This window comes from Balearica regulorum, chromosome 3, assembly GCF_011004875.1.
Source record: "Balearica regulorum gibbericeps isolate bBalReg1 chromosome 3, bBalReg1.pri, whole genome shotgun sequence".
NCBI lineage: Eukaryota > Metazoa > Chordata > Aves > Gruiformes > Gruidae > Balearica > Balearica regulorum.
In genome coordinates, this window is record NC_046186.1 from 67,525,239 (window position 1) to 67,545,045 (window position 19,807).

The window sequence follows — 19,807 nt, forward strand, 5'->3', positions numbered from 1 at the left end:
TGGCTGCTGTACAGCCCCTTTCCATCCTGCATGTGCTGCCCTGCACGTGTGCTTCAGTGAAGGTCCTTGTGTGTCCCACAGCAGCCTGTTCCCAGCCCAGAACACCCAGAGCCAGCTCCCCCCGTTTATGGGCAGTAGTGTTATTAACCGTATTATACAGAACACAATTCTTAATCCTAAAAGGCCCGGCCTTTGTTGTAGGGCCTCGATGGGCAATTCCAAGGAACCCTCACCTGATAAACCTTCTTCCTGGTTGTTAGCTTTGCTTTGATGAGGGAGCATTTCAGGCAAATTCAGGATGAGCCACACCTTACTTCCTTACTGTGAGCAACAGGGATCGATCAACTCCTCGCTCCACCGTGCTCTCCTGTCCCTCCTCGCCTGGGAGCTGAGCCAGGACCCTTGGTGCAGCTGCCTGCCCAGCTCCCAGCACGGGTGAGGAGCGAGAGCTCAAAGAGAAGTGGGGAGAGTCGAGAGGTGCTGAACCATGGGGTGGCTCGGAGGGCACCGCTGACAGGCAGTGAAAGGAAACAGAGCGGGCACTGCATAAACTAGTATGGAAAAGGCAGCTTTGGGTTGGAAGATGCAAAAGGAATTGCTGACTAGAGCAAATTGCATAATAGCACCATGGCTAAAAGTAGCAGAGTCAGGCTGGTAAGCTCTATTTCCAGACTAGCACGCACAAATGCTTAATCTAATATTTGATAAGGCCCATAAACAGCTGGATTACTGCGATCCTGTGATCAGCCTGACAGAATCGGCCTGATTCTGACCTCACACAAGTGCAAAAGAATTTCTGACTTTGTCCCTGTACGCTGCGTGCAGGTCTTTGGGTAATAAACCACGAACACAGTTCAAGGTTATCATTTCACATTAACAAGGGCTGGCTGAGAGAGTAAAGTAACCAATTAAGAATTACAATGGGAGCCTGTTGTAGTGAAGTCATGGAATTTTCTCCACGAATCCTCTCAGTTACAGGTCTGGTCCCGCCGTCTTGACTCTGAAGGGCTTTGACATTGGGGCGGGATTGCAAGGTGCAGTCCTGTGGGAAGGGGCTCGCTTACAAGTTTCACTAGTTTGCATTGAAACAACTTGCAGCTTTCATTCTCTTCTCTACAAGCAGAGTTTTACTGCAGCTGAGTTTCCCGTAAATGGGTTCCACAGAACTAATTACTGGGTTTAAAAATGATTCAATTACCTTTTTCCTAATGTTCTGAGATTGCTTACAGGGTGTGAGTTTGAATCCCTCTGGAAACTGGATATGTAGCATTGCATTTCTTCTCAAGGAAGGAATAACCAGGTTACCAGAAGAACAAGAAAATAACCTAAATTCACATTTCAATCCTGCAATGTTCTTGCTAGTGTAAGTTTTACTTTTTTTTTTTTAAGGATACTCATTACAGAAATAAATTGTTTAAGCACATGTAGTTGCTGCAATTGTTTTTCCCATGCATTAAAAATTTAAACAAATATGTTATACCTGAAGTTAAAAAACTCAATCTCAGAACTTTACAGCCATGGTAAAAATCACTGGTTAGCGATTTTAGAGCCAGGAGAGATAACTTTGATTATCTGCCTTGTCTAACATGAAACTCAGGTTGTCAGTCAGGAATTCCAGTAACTTTTGTTTAGGGCTTTGTTTGAGTTAGATTGTCCTGCTGAAATTTAACACCTGCAAAAGCAAACAAAACTTACTTACTCCTTATTTAAGCCATTATTTACTCACTGTTTCTTTGTGGTGGCATTTGAAACACAATACTTAATTGCCGCTTGAAGCACAGAAAAGAGATCCTTTCAAATACTACACATTGGCAATGGTGGGGAAAATGGCGGCCATAATCTTACATGAAACATCACCACTATTTCAAAAGTCCTTAGCACTGCACGAATGATATTGCATGCTGCATTTTAACATAATTCTTGTACAGAGGGGCTTTTTTGTTACACTCCTTTTTTTTTTTTTAATTAGGGTGCAGACTGAACTCTGAGACAAGCAAGAACTTTGTGCAAGAATCTGTGCTGTTATCTAAAGAATATTGTTTCTTATCTCTCTGGATTCATACAGCACAGCTAAACCCACTACAGTGATGAGTGAGCAGTTATTTCAGGCGACAGGGGTGGAGAGTATTGAGAGCAACGCAGGGAAGGAGTACATTTAGATATCAGGGAAGATAATTACTCCTTGCTGTGAGATTGCTCGCATATGGGCCAGCCTCCTAAAGGGATCAGGAGAATTCCTATCAATTTGAACACAAATGGAAGAAATGCTGTGCTGCTAGAGATGGTTGCACTTGGAGAGAAATAGCGTGGGTGAAGCGCTTTTGTTAGTCCTGTCCACTTGCCTTCACGGAGCCCCTTAGCTGCAGCTCTCCAGGGTGGTCCTGAGGCCTCCCCGGCACATCTGCGTCGTGAACACCCCATGAATCAGCCACACATGCACACCACCCTGTTTTGTTGTGGTGTCTACGGCCCTTTTGGCATTTTCCTGCCTCACAGTGTGAGGCAGGTGAAGGGAAGCTAGGCCAGCAGCCAGGACTCTCAGTTTTCCGGCTCTCTGCTGCTGTCCCACCTGGCAGAGCAGCCACGGAGGGCTGGGCAGGGAAACTGCCCCGCAGGCCTGGCCTGCTGTGTGCAATGGGCTGAGCCCTTCTCACAGGCTTTCGCCAACAAGCCTCAAAGACCAGTTTCCCAGATGGTAGGCAAGAAGCCGCTTGTGGCCCCGAGCCCAGCACCCGGACACTGAACTGAGGCCATGCCTGGGGTGACTGCGCTTCAACACGCTGTGTCAAAAACAGGCCATGTTACCCAGTACGACCTACTGGGAAGCCCTTGCTGTAATAACATCCCAAGTTCTAACAGCATTTGGCCTTAAAACTGAACTCCGCAAAAGAAGGCCATAGCTGACGTTGTACTTCACTCTCCACCTGCCCTGGCAGGCTGACCACAGTCCAGGAGAACACCACAAGGCAACCCACTTTCTCATAGGAAAATGCCAGACGGAACAGCATAGCATGCCTTAGGGACCATGTGGTTCACCCATGTCTACAATGTGTTTCCAGCTCTTGTGCGACTGGTCACTCTCGCATCCAGGATTGAGCCAGGGATGGCTTTTGAGATAATCCAATGCGAGTCTATGAAAGTTCTAATGGACGTGCATTTGTATTGAACCACCCAAAGCAAAGGCCAAATGACACGGCTGGGAAAACCAGACAAATTTCTTAGATACAGAAACTCTGCTTCATGTCTGATTGCTGCAATGACAATGTTATAAGATAATTAAACATACTGAACAATTATCTCATGAACCACTACCTCCGGAGTCACCAGATCCTCACCCTCGACTGATACTAGGTGGAGGGACACAACACCCTGCTTCTGGAGTCCAGCAGCACCTCACCCTTCTCCTCCCACACTGTAAGCGCTTGAAGGTCAAAACAGAGCAGTGGACAAACAAATTTGGCTCCAGAGGCGTTGCTAGCAATTGCTGAGAGGTCATGCAGATGAAACCAAGGCATAGAGGGTGATCATAAGGTTACATGTTACAGATTTTTCCCTCTCATCTTACATTTGTCTTTTATTAAAAGAGACAAAAGCATTCATCACACTACCTGTAAAAGATAATATTAGTAAGTGAAGAACAGAGCTGAGCCATGTTCTGCCTAGGAGCAAATCAAGTCTGCGTGAACTCCTGGTTACATCTGAGGCAGCACTTTAGCTCTATTTTGAAGGCTCAAGTGGTACTCAAGTAGTACCTAGGTTCTGAGTTACCTGCTGCAAACAGGTGAAATCCACCTGCTATTTTAAAGGTAGTATAACGATGCTATTTTCCAAAGTGTTTTGAGGAGTTGCTAGCCAACACGCTACAAGACTGGGTGTTTATCTTTTGTGTCATGCGTCAGAGGTAATTACTTCGCAAACTAGGTGTGTCATTGGGAAGCACTGAAAACTCCCTTTGTTTCAGGTTGCCTGCATGCCTCAGTGTGGCAGGTGAGCAGCAATCGATCCCATCCCCTTCTCCTCCAGCGAGGCCTCACATAAGTTATTTGGTTTGGTAGCCTCTTTGTTTCTGAGTTACTGGCTTTAAGGCAGCTGGGGCTGATTAGATAAGGTGCCTGTGTATCTGCAGCCTTGACATAAAATGGATTTAGTTTGCCCTCACTGTTTAGCGGGGTTGTTGAAAACTACTTAAGGATGTATGTAACCATTTGTAAATTGTGTGTGAGCTGTTTGCTATGAAACACAAATAGCTTTTTCTCGTGAATGAATATTTAATTGAGGTACAGTTCCAGGTAAGCCCTTGCAAAATACCAGAGTTAAAATTCAGGTCTGGTGAAAGTAGGCAGTGTTCTGCTTTGTTTAGCAATGTCACCCTGCTCATACCTGCCTTGTATTTGGTCTTAACGTCTTTATCAGTGCCTGCCTGTTTTCAGCGTTACTGTGTTATCACAGAGCAGAGGATTTCCCAAGACATAGGTGGATTCTTGTACTTCAGAGTCCAGCTTAGTGTCTTACTCATGATATACTAAGGTCAAAATTACCCTCCTGTATCTGCAAGAGAAGTTTCCATTGCATGTTCTCTTCTAATTCAGCACTGGGAGTTCCCTGTACAGCCTGCACTGCTATTGGGCAGCCGCAGCTTGAGCGGAGCAGACAAAACTTTTGCCTCTAATGGCACTCACAAATGTTTTTGTCTACAGCGGAAGCAAGTGATGCAGAGTAGGAGGGCTAATGTACAACCATGTATGATGAACAGCAGCCCCAATATTACGTGTATTTTCTTTCTCTTGCTATTGGATTCAGCTGTTAAGGCTAACCAGCCTTACACTACAAAATAAACCTGATCTCTAATGTTCAAAGCAGGGAGAGGCCTTGTTGCATAGAGCTCTTAAATGAGGCTCGGCAAAATATAGGAAGATAATCTGAAAGAGACAGTGCTGAGTGGAAAAATAATAGGCTAAAGTGATATTTGGGACCTTCTAAACTTTACCTAGTAAGCTCTGCATCAAGCAATTCTTTCTGTTTCAATTAGGTAAAAAACAGAGAAGATGGCCTTTTATTTTGATACCTGGCACCAAACTGCACAGTAATGTACAGCTTATATTACTGACTTAGCTGAGGCATGAACCATGCTAGATGTTTTATCTTGGCTCAGTATTTAACTGCAAATTGCATGATAGATAGTGCATCTTCTGAAATTGAATAAGAAATACAAGTACCAGTCAATGCAAACAACTTTCCAATCTTACACTGAAAGAGCACTTGGCCATGGAGGGAACTGGGCAGGAGATAGAATCACCATCACTCAGTCGTGAGACTGGGATTTAAGGCCTTTCTAATCTTACAGGCTTGATTTGAGAATCACCAGGTGAAACTCAACAGCTTCGTTTATGCTGAAAGTCAAACAACATGGTCCTTCTGATCTTAAAAGGTGTGAGTCAGCATCCTATCACAGGAAAAGAAAATGTACTCTATATCCATTAATTGTACATTGAAATCTGCACTCTTATTTTAGCCCCAAAATTCTGAATTTTGGCACTCTTAGTTAAGTTGAAATAGCTTATATTTTGTATTTTTTAACTCCTACAGCCTCATTGTCACAGTGAGAGCAATACAAATGCCAGCAGTATATATATAATTATAAAACAACTTGGAGTAAAAAACCTCCTGTACATAGACTCATGAATTATTTTTTCCCTCTATCAACCAGTGGGCATTTATTTTGCCTCCACCTTTCTTACTACTGCTCTAAGCACACATCTGTGCTCCATTTGTGAAGCACATGAACTAAGTTAGTTAACATTATTTGACCTGCTGTTTTTGTCAACACTGTCTTTATATATAATCTCAAGTTTGATGTTAAAAACAAAAACTAAAAGAGCCAGTCCTTGTAGAAGGAGTTCAGACTTGCAGGGTGTATTTGCAGTATATGGCACTCAGCTCTGCTTTTAATCAGATTCCAAATAAAAAAAAAAAGCACAAAGGAAGATATCAAGGTGGAATAGAGATTACTTAACGAGGGGAACTCCCTTCCTCTTTCCTTTCTTATCATACGCATTAAGATCATTATTTCATTTTAAGACGTAAAAGCTGCGTTGCCCCTAGTTTCCATTTGCTTTGAGTCTTGGACAAACATGGCTGGATTTACACATGTAGTATAATCTCCACAAATTCAGTATGTCATGAACTTCATTTGTCATTTTACACATTTTTAAACAATGCTTTGTGACATGATTGTTCTCATTCAATAGATTCAGAAAACTCTCAGTGCTTTTTCTATTTGTTTATTTTTGTTAGTAAGATCAATAATTCATTGTGGATTTCAGTTGCAGAGATGATTACCATAGATTTTCCTTCCCTGATCATATGCATGTTTAAACCTGCCTTTAAGTAATATTTTATCTATATTTTACCTATCACTGTTTTGCATTCCCCATCCATTGTAAATAATTTCTCAGTCTCAGCATACTCAAAATGTAAATGCCAAATTACGTTTTGTTTCAGTCCAAAAGAAGATTTTATTGCACACTTTGTATCACTGCCTCTGAAAGATTCCTGTGGAAGAAGAGTGAAGAATGTGTTAGTAGAGTTGTTACTAAGACGACTCTCATGGGAACCAAAAGCAAACTGTCCTTGGGACTTTTCAGAATTTTTGCTGAGGAGAAGAAACATATTCATAATCTTCCTTCAACCTTTTCTCTCTTTTTAGGATGGGTAAGAACAAACCAGATCAAAGCCTGAATTCACCTGCTTCTTTTTCTTTCTTACCACATTTTGAAATAACCCTTTATAAGCTTCATTATATATACATTTCTTCATAACCTGGCATGTCCCCATAGGGTTGCATGATGATCAATCAGAGGGTCATGTAATCCCAAGGAACACTTGGGGGTGCAGCTAGAAAATAAAATGAATGCAAAGATAGGGGTCTTCCAGCACGTAACCATTTGATCATTTAATGAGGTTTATTTCCAGGCCTGAAAGGTTTATTGGATCATTTAATGAGGTTTATTTCCACCTAACCATTTGTTAGTACAAAATAAAGTTGTGGGAACCCACACTTACTGGAAAAAAACATTAACTGAACTTGGCAGCAGCTTCTCATTTAGGAACAACCGAAAATGAGACACAAGCTTTGCACTCTTTTACCTTGTATATCCCCTTCAAAAGAAACCCAGAGAATGTCAACAGTGCTTTGTCAATAGATGCGGGTCCACTGTGACTTGAATTCATCGGGTTTTCAGTAAGTTCAGCATAAGTAGTGGGGAAGCAGGTCTCAGTGCAGACAGAACTAGAACTCTCCAGGTCCTTGGCCATTCTTCCTGAAGTCTGACATTTCAGGAATTATAATGCCAAAATTTCAGAAACTGCAATGGGCAATAAGCTGTGTATTCAGTCACGCATATTGAAAAAGAAATATTGTCAATAATACCATAAGGTTCTTTTTCCTCCTACAGTTCTTCCAATTGACAAAGAAAATCACCCTCTTGACTGTCCCACATGAGAGCAAATCTCAGTAAATCTATACAACATGGCGCAGAATGTGGCATCCTTTAACTACTATATTGAATGTCCTTTCTTTTAACTGCTATACTAAATGCATGGTCTGTGAGTTGTCAAGAGGACACAGTTAGCTACTATAGATTTCCAGTTAGTAAAAAAGCCCCAGAGTAAAACTGCAAATGAACCAGCAGAGATGCCACAAAACTTTTCCAGCTATGCCTTGCCAAAGTGCTAAACCTGGATGAAGCTTTCTGTATGGAGAAACAAGGAGGTCAAGGCTGGCTCTTTTTGAGACTATTGATTTTGTGCGAGCAACCAAGAATGGTGTTTTTAGGGCACAAGATTCCATGTTTCCCAGTTCTGGGATGATCCGGCTTAGGAAGTTTTATGTTGACTAAAAATTGGCTGGCACCAAGCCTGTTAAGCAAAAGCCACTTTATAGCAGTAGGACTTGCTTAAGCAAATTCTGGCCAATACCTGGAATTCATAAATGTTTTACATCAAGTTGGAATGTTACTGCAGATCAAAGTAGAACGGGAAAATTACATGGGAATTCTCTTTAAAACAGGGAAGGCAGGCTCGATGAGGAGGACAATACGCGGTTTGGTTATGGCTCAGTAAGGCACAGGAGCTGTTACAGAGAAGAAAACAGAAACGGGGTTCTCCTACTGACCTGCTGAACAATCAAGATCCTTTCATCACCTCCTCTGCCTTAGTAATTCCTGTAATTTTTTAGTAATGCTACCCTCTTAATAAAGCAGGTTAAGAATAAGTGCTGGATCAGAGCAGATCTTAATCCTGTAACTTAAAAGCTTCATTTTGATGGGGGTCTTATGCTTAATTGTGAGGTCTGATTGAAGATGCTGTAGTTAGGGTGGCTGTAAAAGCTCTCTCTTGCTTAGCTAATACCTAAATCTAGACGTAACCAAGTTCCGTAGATTTTTCATGTGAAAATTTCCCCAGCTTCTACATCCATATCTGTTTTTTTCATATTTGTCTTTCTGCCCCAGGCTGTCTTGATGGGCGTTGATCGCTTTGTGCCCATTTCATGCCTGCTCCAATATTCCCTCACCCAGACTCCAAACGGGATTAAGTCTGTAAGCACTCTTAGATGATGCTTATCAGTATTACACATGCTGCCCATGCTCCAAACATTCAGTATGCTGACTGTCATGACACTCTTAGGAAAGCCAGAGAAGGGAGGGCTTTCATCCCCCCTCTGGAAGAGAGGGGAGCTAGGCTGGGCTGCATCAGCAAAGGATGAGTAGGCTTCTGTATAAAAGGGAAGAAGGGGCTGGCATTAGATACCTTCCCATCCTTCTGCAGGGGAGGTGGGGAGAGAAATATAAAGGAAGGAGCTCAGGGACCCAGCTATAGAAGAGAATTTCATACTGTCACAAAGACACCTTGTTACCCCACCCAACCGAGCATTTAACAAGGCACCGTGCTGTGCAGGTAAGGGGATTTGAAAATGCACCTAGCAGAAGGCAAAACCCCAAGAAGGGGGTGAAGGGTCTTTAGCGTATGTTCCAAGCTGGCAATTGTTCTGGTTCCTTCCACAGAAGACAATTCTGCCTGTGTAAGCTCAGTATGTTCATGGTGGTTGGTTTTGGGTGGAGTGGTGTTGAGTAAGCTGGTAGTTATGGATACCATTGAGGTATCTACCTTTCCCCATGTATTGCAGGTGATTGTGGGAGAATGGCACAAGGTTACGTGCTGTGGCAAACAGGAACCTAAAGACTGTATGTTGCCACACTTAATTATTAGTCACCTAAATTCCTTTTGCCTCTAGGTCTCTGCGGTTAGGAAGCAGTGGCAAGTGTTAAAAAAAAAAACAAACAGGGGTTTAAGCTTGGATACATAAGGAACATATGGAAACAAATACTTACCTGACTGATTCAAGACACTGAAGGGATTATGATGTATTAAATGAGGCATTGATCCGACACGGAATCGCTCCAGGGTGATGGTCTCCAAGCCCATTTTGAGCTATGGACAGGAAAGGATTTGGGGAGTAGAAATCTCCCAGGATGGAAATGAGCTTCCCATTAGATCTGTGCAATACCCTGTTTCTAGGGTATGCAGACACACATACTTGTTTTGACTTTTCTTTTTCCAATCAAAGCCAAAATCTGGATTTTAAGGAATGAGCATATCTCCTCTCTTTCCTTTTCCATCCTCCCCAAAAAAATTCCATGAATGCCACTTAGGATTCTGGGTGAGAGCGGCAAAAGCTGGTTTCTTACAGCACTTCTTACTTGGAACAGTTGTTCTTTGTGCTTGGCATCTAGTCCAGTCCATCTCCAGTATCCTACTGAATAAGGCATGAATCCCAATATAAACTTATCACTTAACAGAAGACCATAGAAAGTTTCCTCACAAATCATATTTTGTTAATTCACCTGATCCAAGTAAATCTCAGTGGAATTGTTTAATCTGGAAATGGAGGCCATCTCTGTTTCCCAAAGATGTTTAATGCCATGGCCCTTTTCTTAGAAGCTGTTCAGCTTAGACTATTTATTCTCATCTGCTGTTGCAAGCTGCCACCCCCATGGCTCCATTTTGATGGTAAAGCCTCCTCTAATCCCCAAGGATCATGCAACAGGAAAAGAATATAACCGTGAATTCTCTCAGCCCCCGACTCGGCTTCCCTCCCCTTTCTCCCACAGACCTGGCACAGTAACAATTCTTTTATTTTAATGTGGCACTGCCAATTGCTGCCTAGTGGACTCTGTGAGGGAAGACACCATTTGGATCTTCTCCAATGCAGGAACTGTATTGTTAGGGTTGGCCTTTTTGTTACCATCCTCTGATATTTCCCAGGCTCTCCCCTGCCCTATATATTTTCCATTTAGTAGGTTGTTATTCACCTTGTTCTGTGCCTCCCTGTTCTCATTCTATGCCTCTTCTAACCAAACAGCCAGACGCTGCTTGAAGCAGGGATGCTGCAGATGGCAGCTTGGGTACAGACTGGCTGATTTCCTTAATCTTACAGCTCAGCTACATGCCACTGCCAGTATGGCAGAAGAGCTGGATCCTATAGGCTGTTGCCCATGACTATGTAAATACTATGTGCTCTTGTGACCAGCCAAGCAAGGAGATGCTGTAGGAGGCCAGCAGCTCTGGCAGACACTTTGTCTGCAGGAGTGTGTTCCTTCATGGATGAAGAGGGAGAAGGAACAAGGGGCAGGACACAGACTTTGTCATCTTGTTCTGCCTATAAATTGTTAGGCTACTTGCATGATCTTTTTTGGTCTTGATGAAAGATCAGTGCTAACTGCAGTATATTCTTTGCTTTCTAGTTTCTGAGCTTAGATAGATTTTCAAACTTTTCCCTCTCGCTGCTGTTGCTGAAAATGTGCCTTAACACACAAAACAATCCTGCATTAAGTAATCACATCTCCCGACTTTGGACTTCAAGAAACACACAAATTATTACAGACTAGCAATAAAAGACAAGAAGCGCCAAAGACCATCGCTACAAGAAGCAGTAACTCATTGCCCGTTCCCGGGGGCCCGGGCTGGAGGCAGGGGCAGCAGGGGACTCAGTGAGCCCATGCACGGCAGCCCTCCCTCAGACACCTCTCCTTCCCCTAAACTAGGCACCTTCCCCGAGCCATCCACCGGCTCGGGAAACGCCGTCCCCGCCGAGCCGCACCGGGCGGGGCCCTGCCCGCTGGGCCCCACTGGGTACCCGGCGCAGCTGGCGGCGGCAGGTGCGGGCGTGGCGGCGGGGCTCGGCAGGGCTTGCCCCGGCGGCCATGTTGCGGTGGGCAGGGAGGCAGGGATCAGCGCCGGGAGTGAGGGTCTTCCCGCAGGCGGGAGGCATGGAGGAGAGGCGACACAAGGAGGCTTCTCCACGGCTGTGCCCGGCGGGTTATCGGAGTGGCACCGCCCCCGTCCACCGGCACCTGTTGCTCGACGGTTCGTGGGCGGCCCCACCCGTTTCTTTACCCTGTGGGGGCTGAGGGGCGGCTGGAGGCGCGGGACGTGGGTTCTCTCTGTGTTCTGGGGGCGTCGAAGCGAGGCCGGCAGGGGTAGCTGGGTGAGGCCGGTCCCGCGCTCGGAAAGCGCCGGCGGTGGTGAGTCACCGCTGCGGCCCCACCTGCGTACTTAACCGCCGCCGGGCGGCCAGCGCCGCACTCGTGGGTTGTACTGTCGCCGCGGCCGGGAGCGGCTCCTTCCTCCTCCCTTCTCCTCCTCACAGGGCGCTCGGCTGAGGCGAGGCAGCCGCTGCATGAACGTTTGTCTTGGGAGTAGGAGAAGCACCAGCAGCCCTCAAAATGCCGAAGCCCGTAAGTGGGGCATGGGGGGTAGGGGTGGGCGCTCTGTGGGGCTGTACCGGGGCCGTTAGGAGCTGCCCGAGCTCGGGTGCCTGACGGGGCGGTAACCTCCCGGTGCGGCGGCGTGGGCTTTTCCCGAGGCCCTGCTGCCTCCGCGCTGGAAGGGCTGAACCGAAGTCCCCGCCGCGGCCCGAGCTCCCCGTAGCGGGACGGGGCTTTTCGGTTCGGACACTCGCAGAAGTTCTCCGCGGTACGAGGAGGGAGTTGCGGGCACCCCTCGGTTCGCACAGGCGCTCCAGAACCAAATAAGCGGCTACTTTAAGCAGGAGGAATAACTAGAGCGGCGGGGCGGTTTGTTTAAGACGTTGCCTGCGCCCTCCGGAGCGGCGCTGGAGCTGTAACGGACGGGCGGCGGCGGGCGCGGGGCCGCCGGCAGGACAGCGATGGCTCCGGGGAGCTGGAGGGGCGCCTCGCCTTCCCCCGCCCGGCGGGACGCCGCTCCGCCGCCGCGGGCAGGGGAGGAAGGAGCCTCGGGAGCCGCGCTTGAGAGAGACGAAACGGTGGATTACTCCGTCTTCTGCTGTGCCTCCGTCCTAGAAACGTACAGACCTCCCGAGCAACTCTTAAATGAAGAAGTTTTATGACGCTCCCACTTAACGAGAGATGGCAAAACTGTACTGGCTTCCATTTAGTGTTTGTATGGCCTACGTATTTATCTACAGGACGCGTGTATTTCTCTGTAAACATATAAGAAAGGTTTTTTTTTTCTCCCTTGCTTTGTGATCTGAAAACTAAATGGCAGGGACTCTTAATGCAGTTTTCCGCAGTAGTCTTTAACAGTCGTTATCAAAAAACTGTTTCTTCCTTTTGTATCCTTTCTTTTAATTGAACAAACTTGGCTTTTCCATCCCTCCTTTTTTTCTTGACAACCCCACCCCGATTTTCTAGTGGGTTTTTTTCTTGTTTTGTTTTAAAATCTGCTACTATTCTGCTAGTTAGAAACAACAATTGCCTTGAGGAACTAACTGCCTAATGCAAAGCTTTGAGCAGTCATTGGAGCAGCCGCACTTTTGAACTCTGAAGAGCTTAATCAGAACAGATTGTTGTTGCTATCTATTTTCAATAGAGGCAATATTTCTTAAAATGCAGTGTAGTGAAAGACTTATGTGAGTATTAGTTACACCCTGTGAAATGGGAGTAAACAAACTTATCTTTATGGTAATAAGCGATTGATGTTTGACCACCATAACATAAAAGTTACTTGAACTTGCATTTTTTTCTTTTAGCAAAAAAAAAAAGGTTGCTTAGGTTAACTTATGTTGCAGTTTCTGTAAACCTACAAAAAATGTGCTTGATCATTTTTAAGAACTGCTAAATCTTCAGTCTCCCTGGGTGTATTTCATCAGTAGGAGATGATATATTACTGCATATTAAAAATGTATACTGAAAGGATACAAGTGGGAGAGAAAATACATAATTTACAAGGCATGGATATAAAAGATTGTGTGTGAATAATCTCTCTATGCCTTATTAGCCATTTGCTAATTGCAGAGTGCTTGCTTGAAATATCCTGGTCAGAATAATCTGAAATCCTGGTTTAGGATTAAGAAGTACTGGAATCCATGGATAGGTGTGGAGAAACTCTTTAATCTCTTTAAAAAAAAAAAAAATCACAGTCGTGTTCATCCTTTTACCTGGCATGCTTATGTTCATATTCCCTCATAGATGGTGATTTTTTTTGTTTCTTGGCTGACTAGCCAGTGAATAACAAAGGTGGATGGTATAAACCACCTTCCACTGGGGGAGGACAGTTACATTCTAATAATTTCTGAGGTGTGACCTACTGGCTGGGATTTATGGACAAGACTCTGTGTCCATGACAAGACTCTGTCTTGTCCATAACTTTTTAAAGCAATTTTTTTAATCTACTGTTCAGTAGGGCTAACTGCCACCGTACTGTAAAGAGAAAAGAGCAGTTTTGCAGAGGTTATTTTAATAAAAACACACTGTTTGGTCTGACTGCTTCAGGCTGAGACTGGATTTGGATCCTTCCCAACTGAGCTCATTTGGTCTTAATACAACTAAACAGGATTCCTGTCGGTTTGCAGAGAACTGGGGAGAGGATTTAAAGCTGGCTGTCACTCCAGCAGCAGAACTGTGCTCAGGATGAACACGACAGCAGCCTTTGGCATGCCTGAGGAACGATAGCATTGAACTCTTGGGACACACAGGGAGACAGTTTTACTTTCTGATGGGCATTTGACATGGGTACTAAATATTTATTATCTATGCTTGTTTGCATATGTCTGCATGGCATGAGCATATATGATGTTGCTTGGCAGACTTCAAGTTGTTGTGGGTGAAGTTTGACGAACTGGTCATCAGTTGTCATCTTGTTACTGGTAAACAAAAACAAAATTTTAGCACTGCTTCTCCCTTCACCCCACCTCAAAATCCAGTAAGTTAAACCTTTATATGAAGCTTTTGTTATAACAAAAATATGTAAGCACACACAAAGCTTACAGATAGTGTTTGGAATTTATTCTTTCACAATAAACAAATAGTAAGTCCATTCATGCTGGAACATTAGTGATTTCATATTTTAATTGAGTAGCAAAGTGAAGTGCTAGCAAGCCAACAGTATTCCATATTTTGTGGTAACATTTACTCACAATTAGTTGTATCTGATGCATATCTACCATGCTTAAAATCAATTTTAACAACAGACTGGAAAATAATACTGGAATATATTTGTTAATATGGGCAAGTTTTAAATTATAATTTAACACGGATGTTCTGCCATGTGTAACAGTTACCAAGTAACAAAATCTGAGGTGAGCTGTAAATACATAACTTATTGTACCCAGTGCATAAGAGTTTATGGCTGGGAGTTCCTCAACAGTTCAGATACGTAATTTCCATCTAGTTTATACCGATGTTCATTAGGTTTCACCAGTGGTGAATTATTATGTAAGGAAATGTCAGAGATGTCATCTTGTCCAAATCTTGCTGTGTTATCTGAAAGCAAGTGAAATGCTAAATAAACTTAATTGCTTAGCCTTGCATCTTTTCATTACTGGGGTGTCTGTGTTACTCCTAGATGCATGCTGCTAGTTGATTCCTGTTTGACTCATTGAGTGGGTAGTGTTTTAGCTGAATTATATTCTTTTGCAAAACAAACCAATGTAATAAATTGTGGCTAGAACAGCATGGCTGTGGGCTAATGAACATTACTTACATAAGAAGAAGGAAACATGATCTCTGGTCTATAGACCTGTTAATTTGATCTGACCTACCAGCATTCTTTGTTACTTTATTGAAGGTGGATTATTTTTTTTGTTCCTCGGGGTGGGGGGGGGGGAATTAAAGCTTCACAAGAAATGAAGTCAGCTTTGCAGTAGAGCATTTGATGTAGTGTCATGCAGTAACTTTTAATACTTGTGTGCATGTATATAAAACCGTGTAAAGAGAGGACAGCAGTAAATGCGGTCTAACAGCTTCTGGCGCTAAAGAGAATATAAGTGAATAATATCAAGAGGCACCATTTTTTAATACCTTTACTAATGGCCTGTAGTCAGAAAGCTGAGCATACTAATGAAATCTGCTAATGCCTGCTGTTGAGGGGAAGGTGTTATTGATGCAGAGGGCCACCATATAAAGGGGATTGAAGGACTGTGGTAATAAGTATTACTATTACAGTAGTTAAACTTGGAGGGGTGGGAGAAGAAGGTCCCTCACTCTATAGGGTAGAAGGACATGGATTAATCGGTGGTAAGATGACTGTCGTCCATATCATCTGCAATGCACAGGGCTTCTCTAACAGAAAGTATGAATAGAAGGAGGTAGTGAGATCTTTCCTTGAATATAGGTTGCACTTATCTGTGTCCAGGAGAGACAAATTCAAAACAACCTAGAGAAGGGTTATGGGATGACTAGAGGCATAAAGCCATCTCATGATACGAGAGTACCTGGCCAGTTTAGCCTGGTAGAATTAAACAGGTTGCCTCTTCCTTCACCTGTATAAAATGTAAGGGATTTAAGTACCAGGAACTGCTTTAAGCAGAACTTGTGGTTTAAGAAACTTTTAAACGTTAGAGCAGTTCAGTGCGTGTGTTGGGGTTTTTTTGTGGGTGGGTGGGTTTCCCCCTTGTTGGTCTTATTAAGAGACTATTCCAAGACTTAACATCCCTTAAGATAAAGTTTGACAAGGACACAATTTAATATTGCTGCCTGTAGGAGTGGAGAACTGGAACTGATGACTCAAAAGGTTTTTTTCCCAGCCCTGTGTTGTTAATAATGTGCTGGTGTGCGCTAGGCATTTAGCGGTTAGACAAGTGCTCTGTACCTGTTTGATGTTGAATAGACACGAATTCTGAAAAAAAGAACTTGAAGACAGCATGGAAGTATTCTGCCAAACCTCTAGCTGTCTGTGAAGAGATTATGGCATTAAAATTCAACAAATTTACGATAAGCCAGCCCAAAAAGGTGCAAGTGTAGTGACAGGAATTTATTCTAAATACAAATAATTAATAATTGTTCCCAGATCTTTCCAATTTATTCTTCACTGTGTGTCTTCTAACTAAACATAGCAGTTTTATCTCCAGGTTCTTCACAGCAGATTGCTATGACTGGACTGAAATAAAAATAATTTTTTCACATCCTTAAGTGCTCATAATTAAGTAAAATACTCTTAGCATATGGATACCTATAAATTTAGTCAGGAATAAAATCTTATCCTTTTTTCCTAAGCACCAGTTGCAGTACATCAGATGATATGATGTATGGTGTACTAGATACCAGGAGGTGTATACTCTGGTGCAAAATGGAAATGTAAGGAAGCCTCCATTTGCCAAATGTGAGAGCTCCCACTCATAGCTGCAAAAGTAAGGTGGAGGATTCTATTATTAGTAAATTCAGGGAGTAGTTCAGAGATGACTAAAGTTGTAAGAGAATGAGCTCACAGTTATGCCAAAACCCTGAATTACTGCATGAGCTGAGTAAGCATTTCCGAGGGCAGTTTGTCCTGGGATGTTAGCTGCTTCAGAGAAATCAGGGGTGTTAACTGTTATGTTAGTCACTACTTAAAGAATTTCTTAGCCTTCTTAAAGGGCAGAGGAGGGGGAGATAAGCCTTCCTGTTCTCCTTCCCTCCACCCACATAAACATCTTGCTCTGTCCACAAAAAAAAAACCCAACCCAAAAACCTGTGGTATGTCAGGACTTCTTGAGAATAAGACTTCTTGATGACCACTGAAGATTCCCGCATCAGTGTCATTCTTCTTTGGCACTCTGTGTCCAAAGAGCTTTATGTGCACTGTAAATCCCATAATCACTCAATTGACCTTGAAGGAAGGCAATGCTGCCTGCGATCACTGAACCACACTGCACACTGTGTTAGGTAATGTGTTTTAGCTGTGTTCTGTGCTTCCTTTGAAGCCTGGTTTCAGCATTAGATAACATTTAGCCTGTGAGCTGAGAAGTACAGCTCTCTGTAGAAGCAACTGAAGTCTCTGGCTTTTACTGAGCAGTGTATGGGATTCTTTTCTCTAGAAAAGGGAGAAAATTTTTGCTGTGTGAGGCTGGAAACAAGGCGTAGCTCAGTGTAACAGCTAACCATATTGCCTCCATATTGCTCACTTTTTCAGATCCAGATGTTGTTTCTCTTTCAAGTTCCTACTTCATAGTGGGGAAAAATTGCCTGCCTTCCTTGCATCTGCTCTCATCTTTGAGGGAGCATGAGTAGCAGCCATGTGCTCAGCTGGGACTGATGGGCACCTGGTACTATCAGCTGTCCATTAAAACAAAAATCCTGAGTCTAAGAATTAAAATGCAGGAGGCTCATCTTCTAATCGAGTAAGCAAGAGAAACTTGCTTGATGACCAAGGACTTGTGTTTGCGTACCTACTGTGTAGGCTCAGTGGAAGAGGTGCTGGCACCCCTACACAAGGTCTGTAGCCTTCTGCTAGCTTTGAGAAGGGAGTATGGAATTGCCGTGTTTGAGAGAGGGTTATTGTGCACTTGCTTCTCCTTCCCACTGTCATGAGTGAGTGCTCTAGCTATTGCGTAAAACTCAGAGGCATCATTATTGCCATCTCTTCCTCTCTTGATTTTTGCATGAAAATGTCCATGTTTGCTGTGGTTGTTCTAATCTCAGTGTGGAATGTGTGAGAGAGGCTCCTCTGGGGATGCAGGTGGATGGACATCCAGTTGATGGATCTTGAGCAGGCTTGTAAAATGGGTCTAGAGCTGCTCAGCTGTGCTGAGACACCACTGTTCTGCAGATGCATAGAGCAGATCTGTGAGCTGCCTGAAGAAGTAGAGATTAAAGAATCTCATGTTTGTATTGGGGTGCCTTAATTTAGCTTGTGTAGCCCAGCAGAGGACTTCAAAGTCTGTGCTGTAGGATCTGGGCTTCAGAGTTCTTTGTGGGTGCTAGTTATTCTTTAACATCCAGCTGAATACACTTTAATTGTGAAAGCTTAGCTTGCTTAACTTTTTGTGTTTGTAGAGATAAGTGATTATAGAAAGTTCGTGGTGCACAAAGTACATGTTGTGAATTGGTGGGTGGATGTGCGTAATTGATATTTGGTGATCTCAGTGTAAGAATAGCTTTCCCGTTTGAAAACTGCTACAGCTGTGCAGGCAAACTTTTGAAAGTTACTTTTTCTGCCTCCACTGTGCTCTGGGTACATTTTGGGAATCACTGGTGCATATTTGTGTGCCATCACACTTGTATAGTAAAGGGCCTGTGAAGAGTTTCGTCTCAGAAGCCCTCAAGCTGTTTTAGGGGTCAGGAAAGGGTGTTTTGCCAATCCTTCCAATCACTTTTCCTGTGTGATCTGTAACTTCTCAAGAGCAGTCTCTTTGTGCTTAGGTGACATTCCAGGACTTGCAATGACCTACCTTTATCTGGGAGCAAATAGTACCTGTTGCATACTGTTTGAAGTACCGTGTTGGGAAGTGTAAGCATTGTAGTGTATTGGACGTAGATCAGGTTATCAAGCTATCAGAGGTGATCACATCACATAATCCCACTCATAAATTTCACAAATGCCATATGGTATGTTCCGCTGAAGTCCATGAGGTAAAATGAAAAAGCCTGATTATGGAACAGGTAAAGCAGAAGGGTAGGGTATTGAATCAATAAATCCCTCTTTGACAAATGCAGAATGAATGTACATCATCACTGGGCCTTGCGCGACTTGGTACACTGCTATTTCTCCTTAAGTAAATGGAGTTCATGTTCCTTCTGCACTTTGACTTCTGTAAGAACATCGCTGGCCTTGCTAGTGCAGGCAGAAAGCCCCTGTAGGCTAATAGTATACCTCTGATGTTGGCCAAAAGCTGATGCCTGAGGAAGAGTATTTCAAAGATACGCACCATTGCTTTCCTCTGAGCGGCTGAGGTATTGGAGGCTGAAAGTTCCTATATAATGAGTTACTAAATGGACTGCTGTGAACTTGCCCAGTCTCCCCTTGAGACCATGTGAACTCCAGCATCCACAGTATGCTTTAACAAAGGCTGTCCTAGATAACCTTCATGTTGTTTGGAAAGTTATCTACAAAACTCTTTGCTACAGCAGTATTTGAAAAACTTTTTTCTTGTTCAGAGTGTTGATGCCCTGTAGTTACTCTATTCATAGAGCAATAAACACATGGTCCTTGTCCACTCTGTTCATGTAACTCATTAATTTATACGCTTTTATGTCCTAGCCTCAGTTAATTTTCCTTCCAAACTGGGAAGTCCTAACCAGCTTAGTTGGTCCTCTCATGGAAATTTCCATGTCTTTGGACATCCTTGAACTTCTTCCAGTTCACATCTGATGAAAATACTGCTTCGTGACTTGTAATGTCTCCATCTGTGAGGAGTTGAGAACATTTCTTCAACAGTTGGTTCTTGGTCCCTTTAAACTCTCAGGGCGTAATCCTGTGAGAGAGTAAGTCATGGGCTTTCCTTGTGTTCACACAGCCCACCCTGCTCCAGCATAATGTGCTGTTCTTCCACCTCAGAAGAACAATCGTCATA

At 43.6% G+C, this 19,807-nt stretch overlaps 2 protein-coding genes across 2 annotated transcripts in view; both read left to right on the plus strand.

Moving 5' to 3' along the window:
* Positions 1–19,807, plus strand: part of SERAC1 (serine active site containing 1) — a 379,919-nt gene that overhangs the window by 19,483 nt on the left and 340,629 nt on the right. The gene's annotated exons all lie outside the window — the stretch shown is intronic.
* EZR (ezrin) overlaps positions 11,466–19,807 on the plus strand; it is a 37,267-nt gene continuing 28,925 nt past the window's right edge. Inside the window, exon 1 of the mRNA XM_075748305.1 lies at positions 11,466–11,795. Within this exon, the coding sequence (XP_075604420.1) occupies positions 11,784–11,795 (12 nt within the window). The 5' untranslated portion in view covers positions 11,466–11,783. The remainder of the gene's footprint in view (positions 11,796–19,807) is intronic.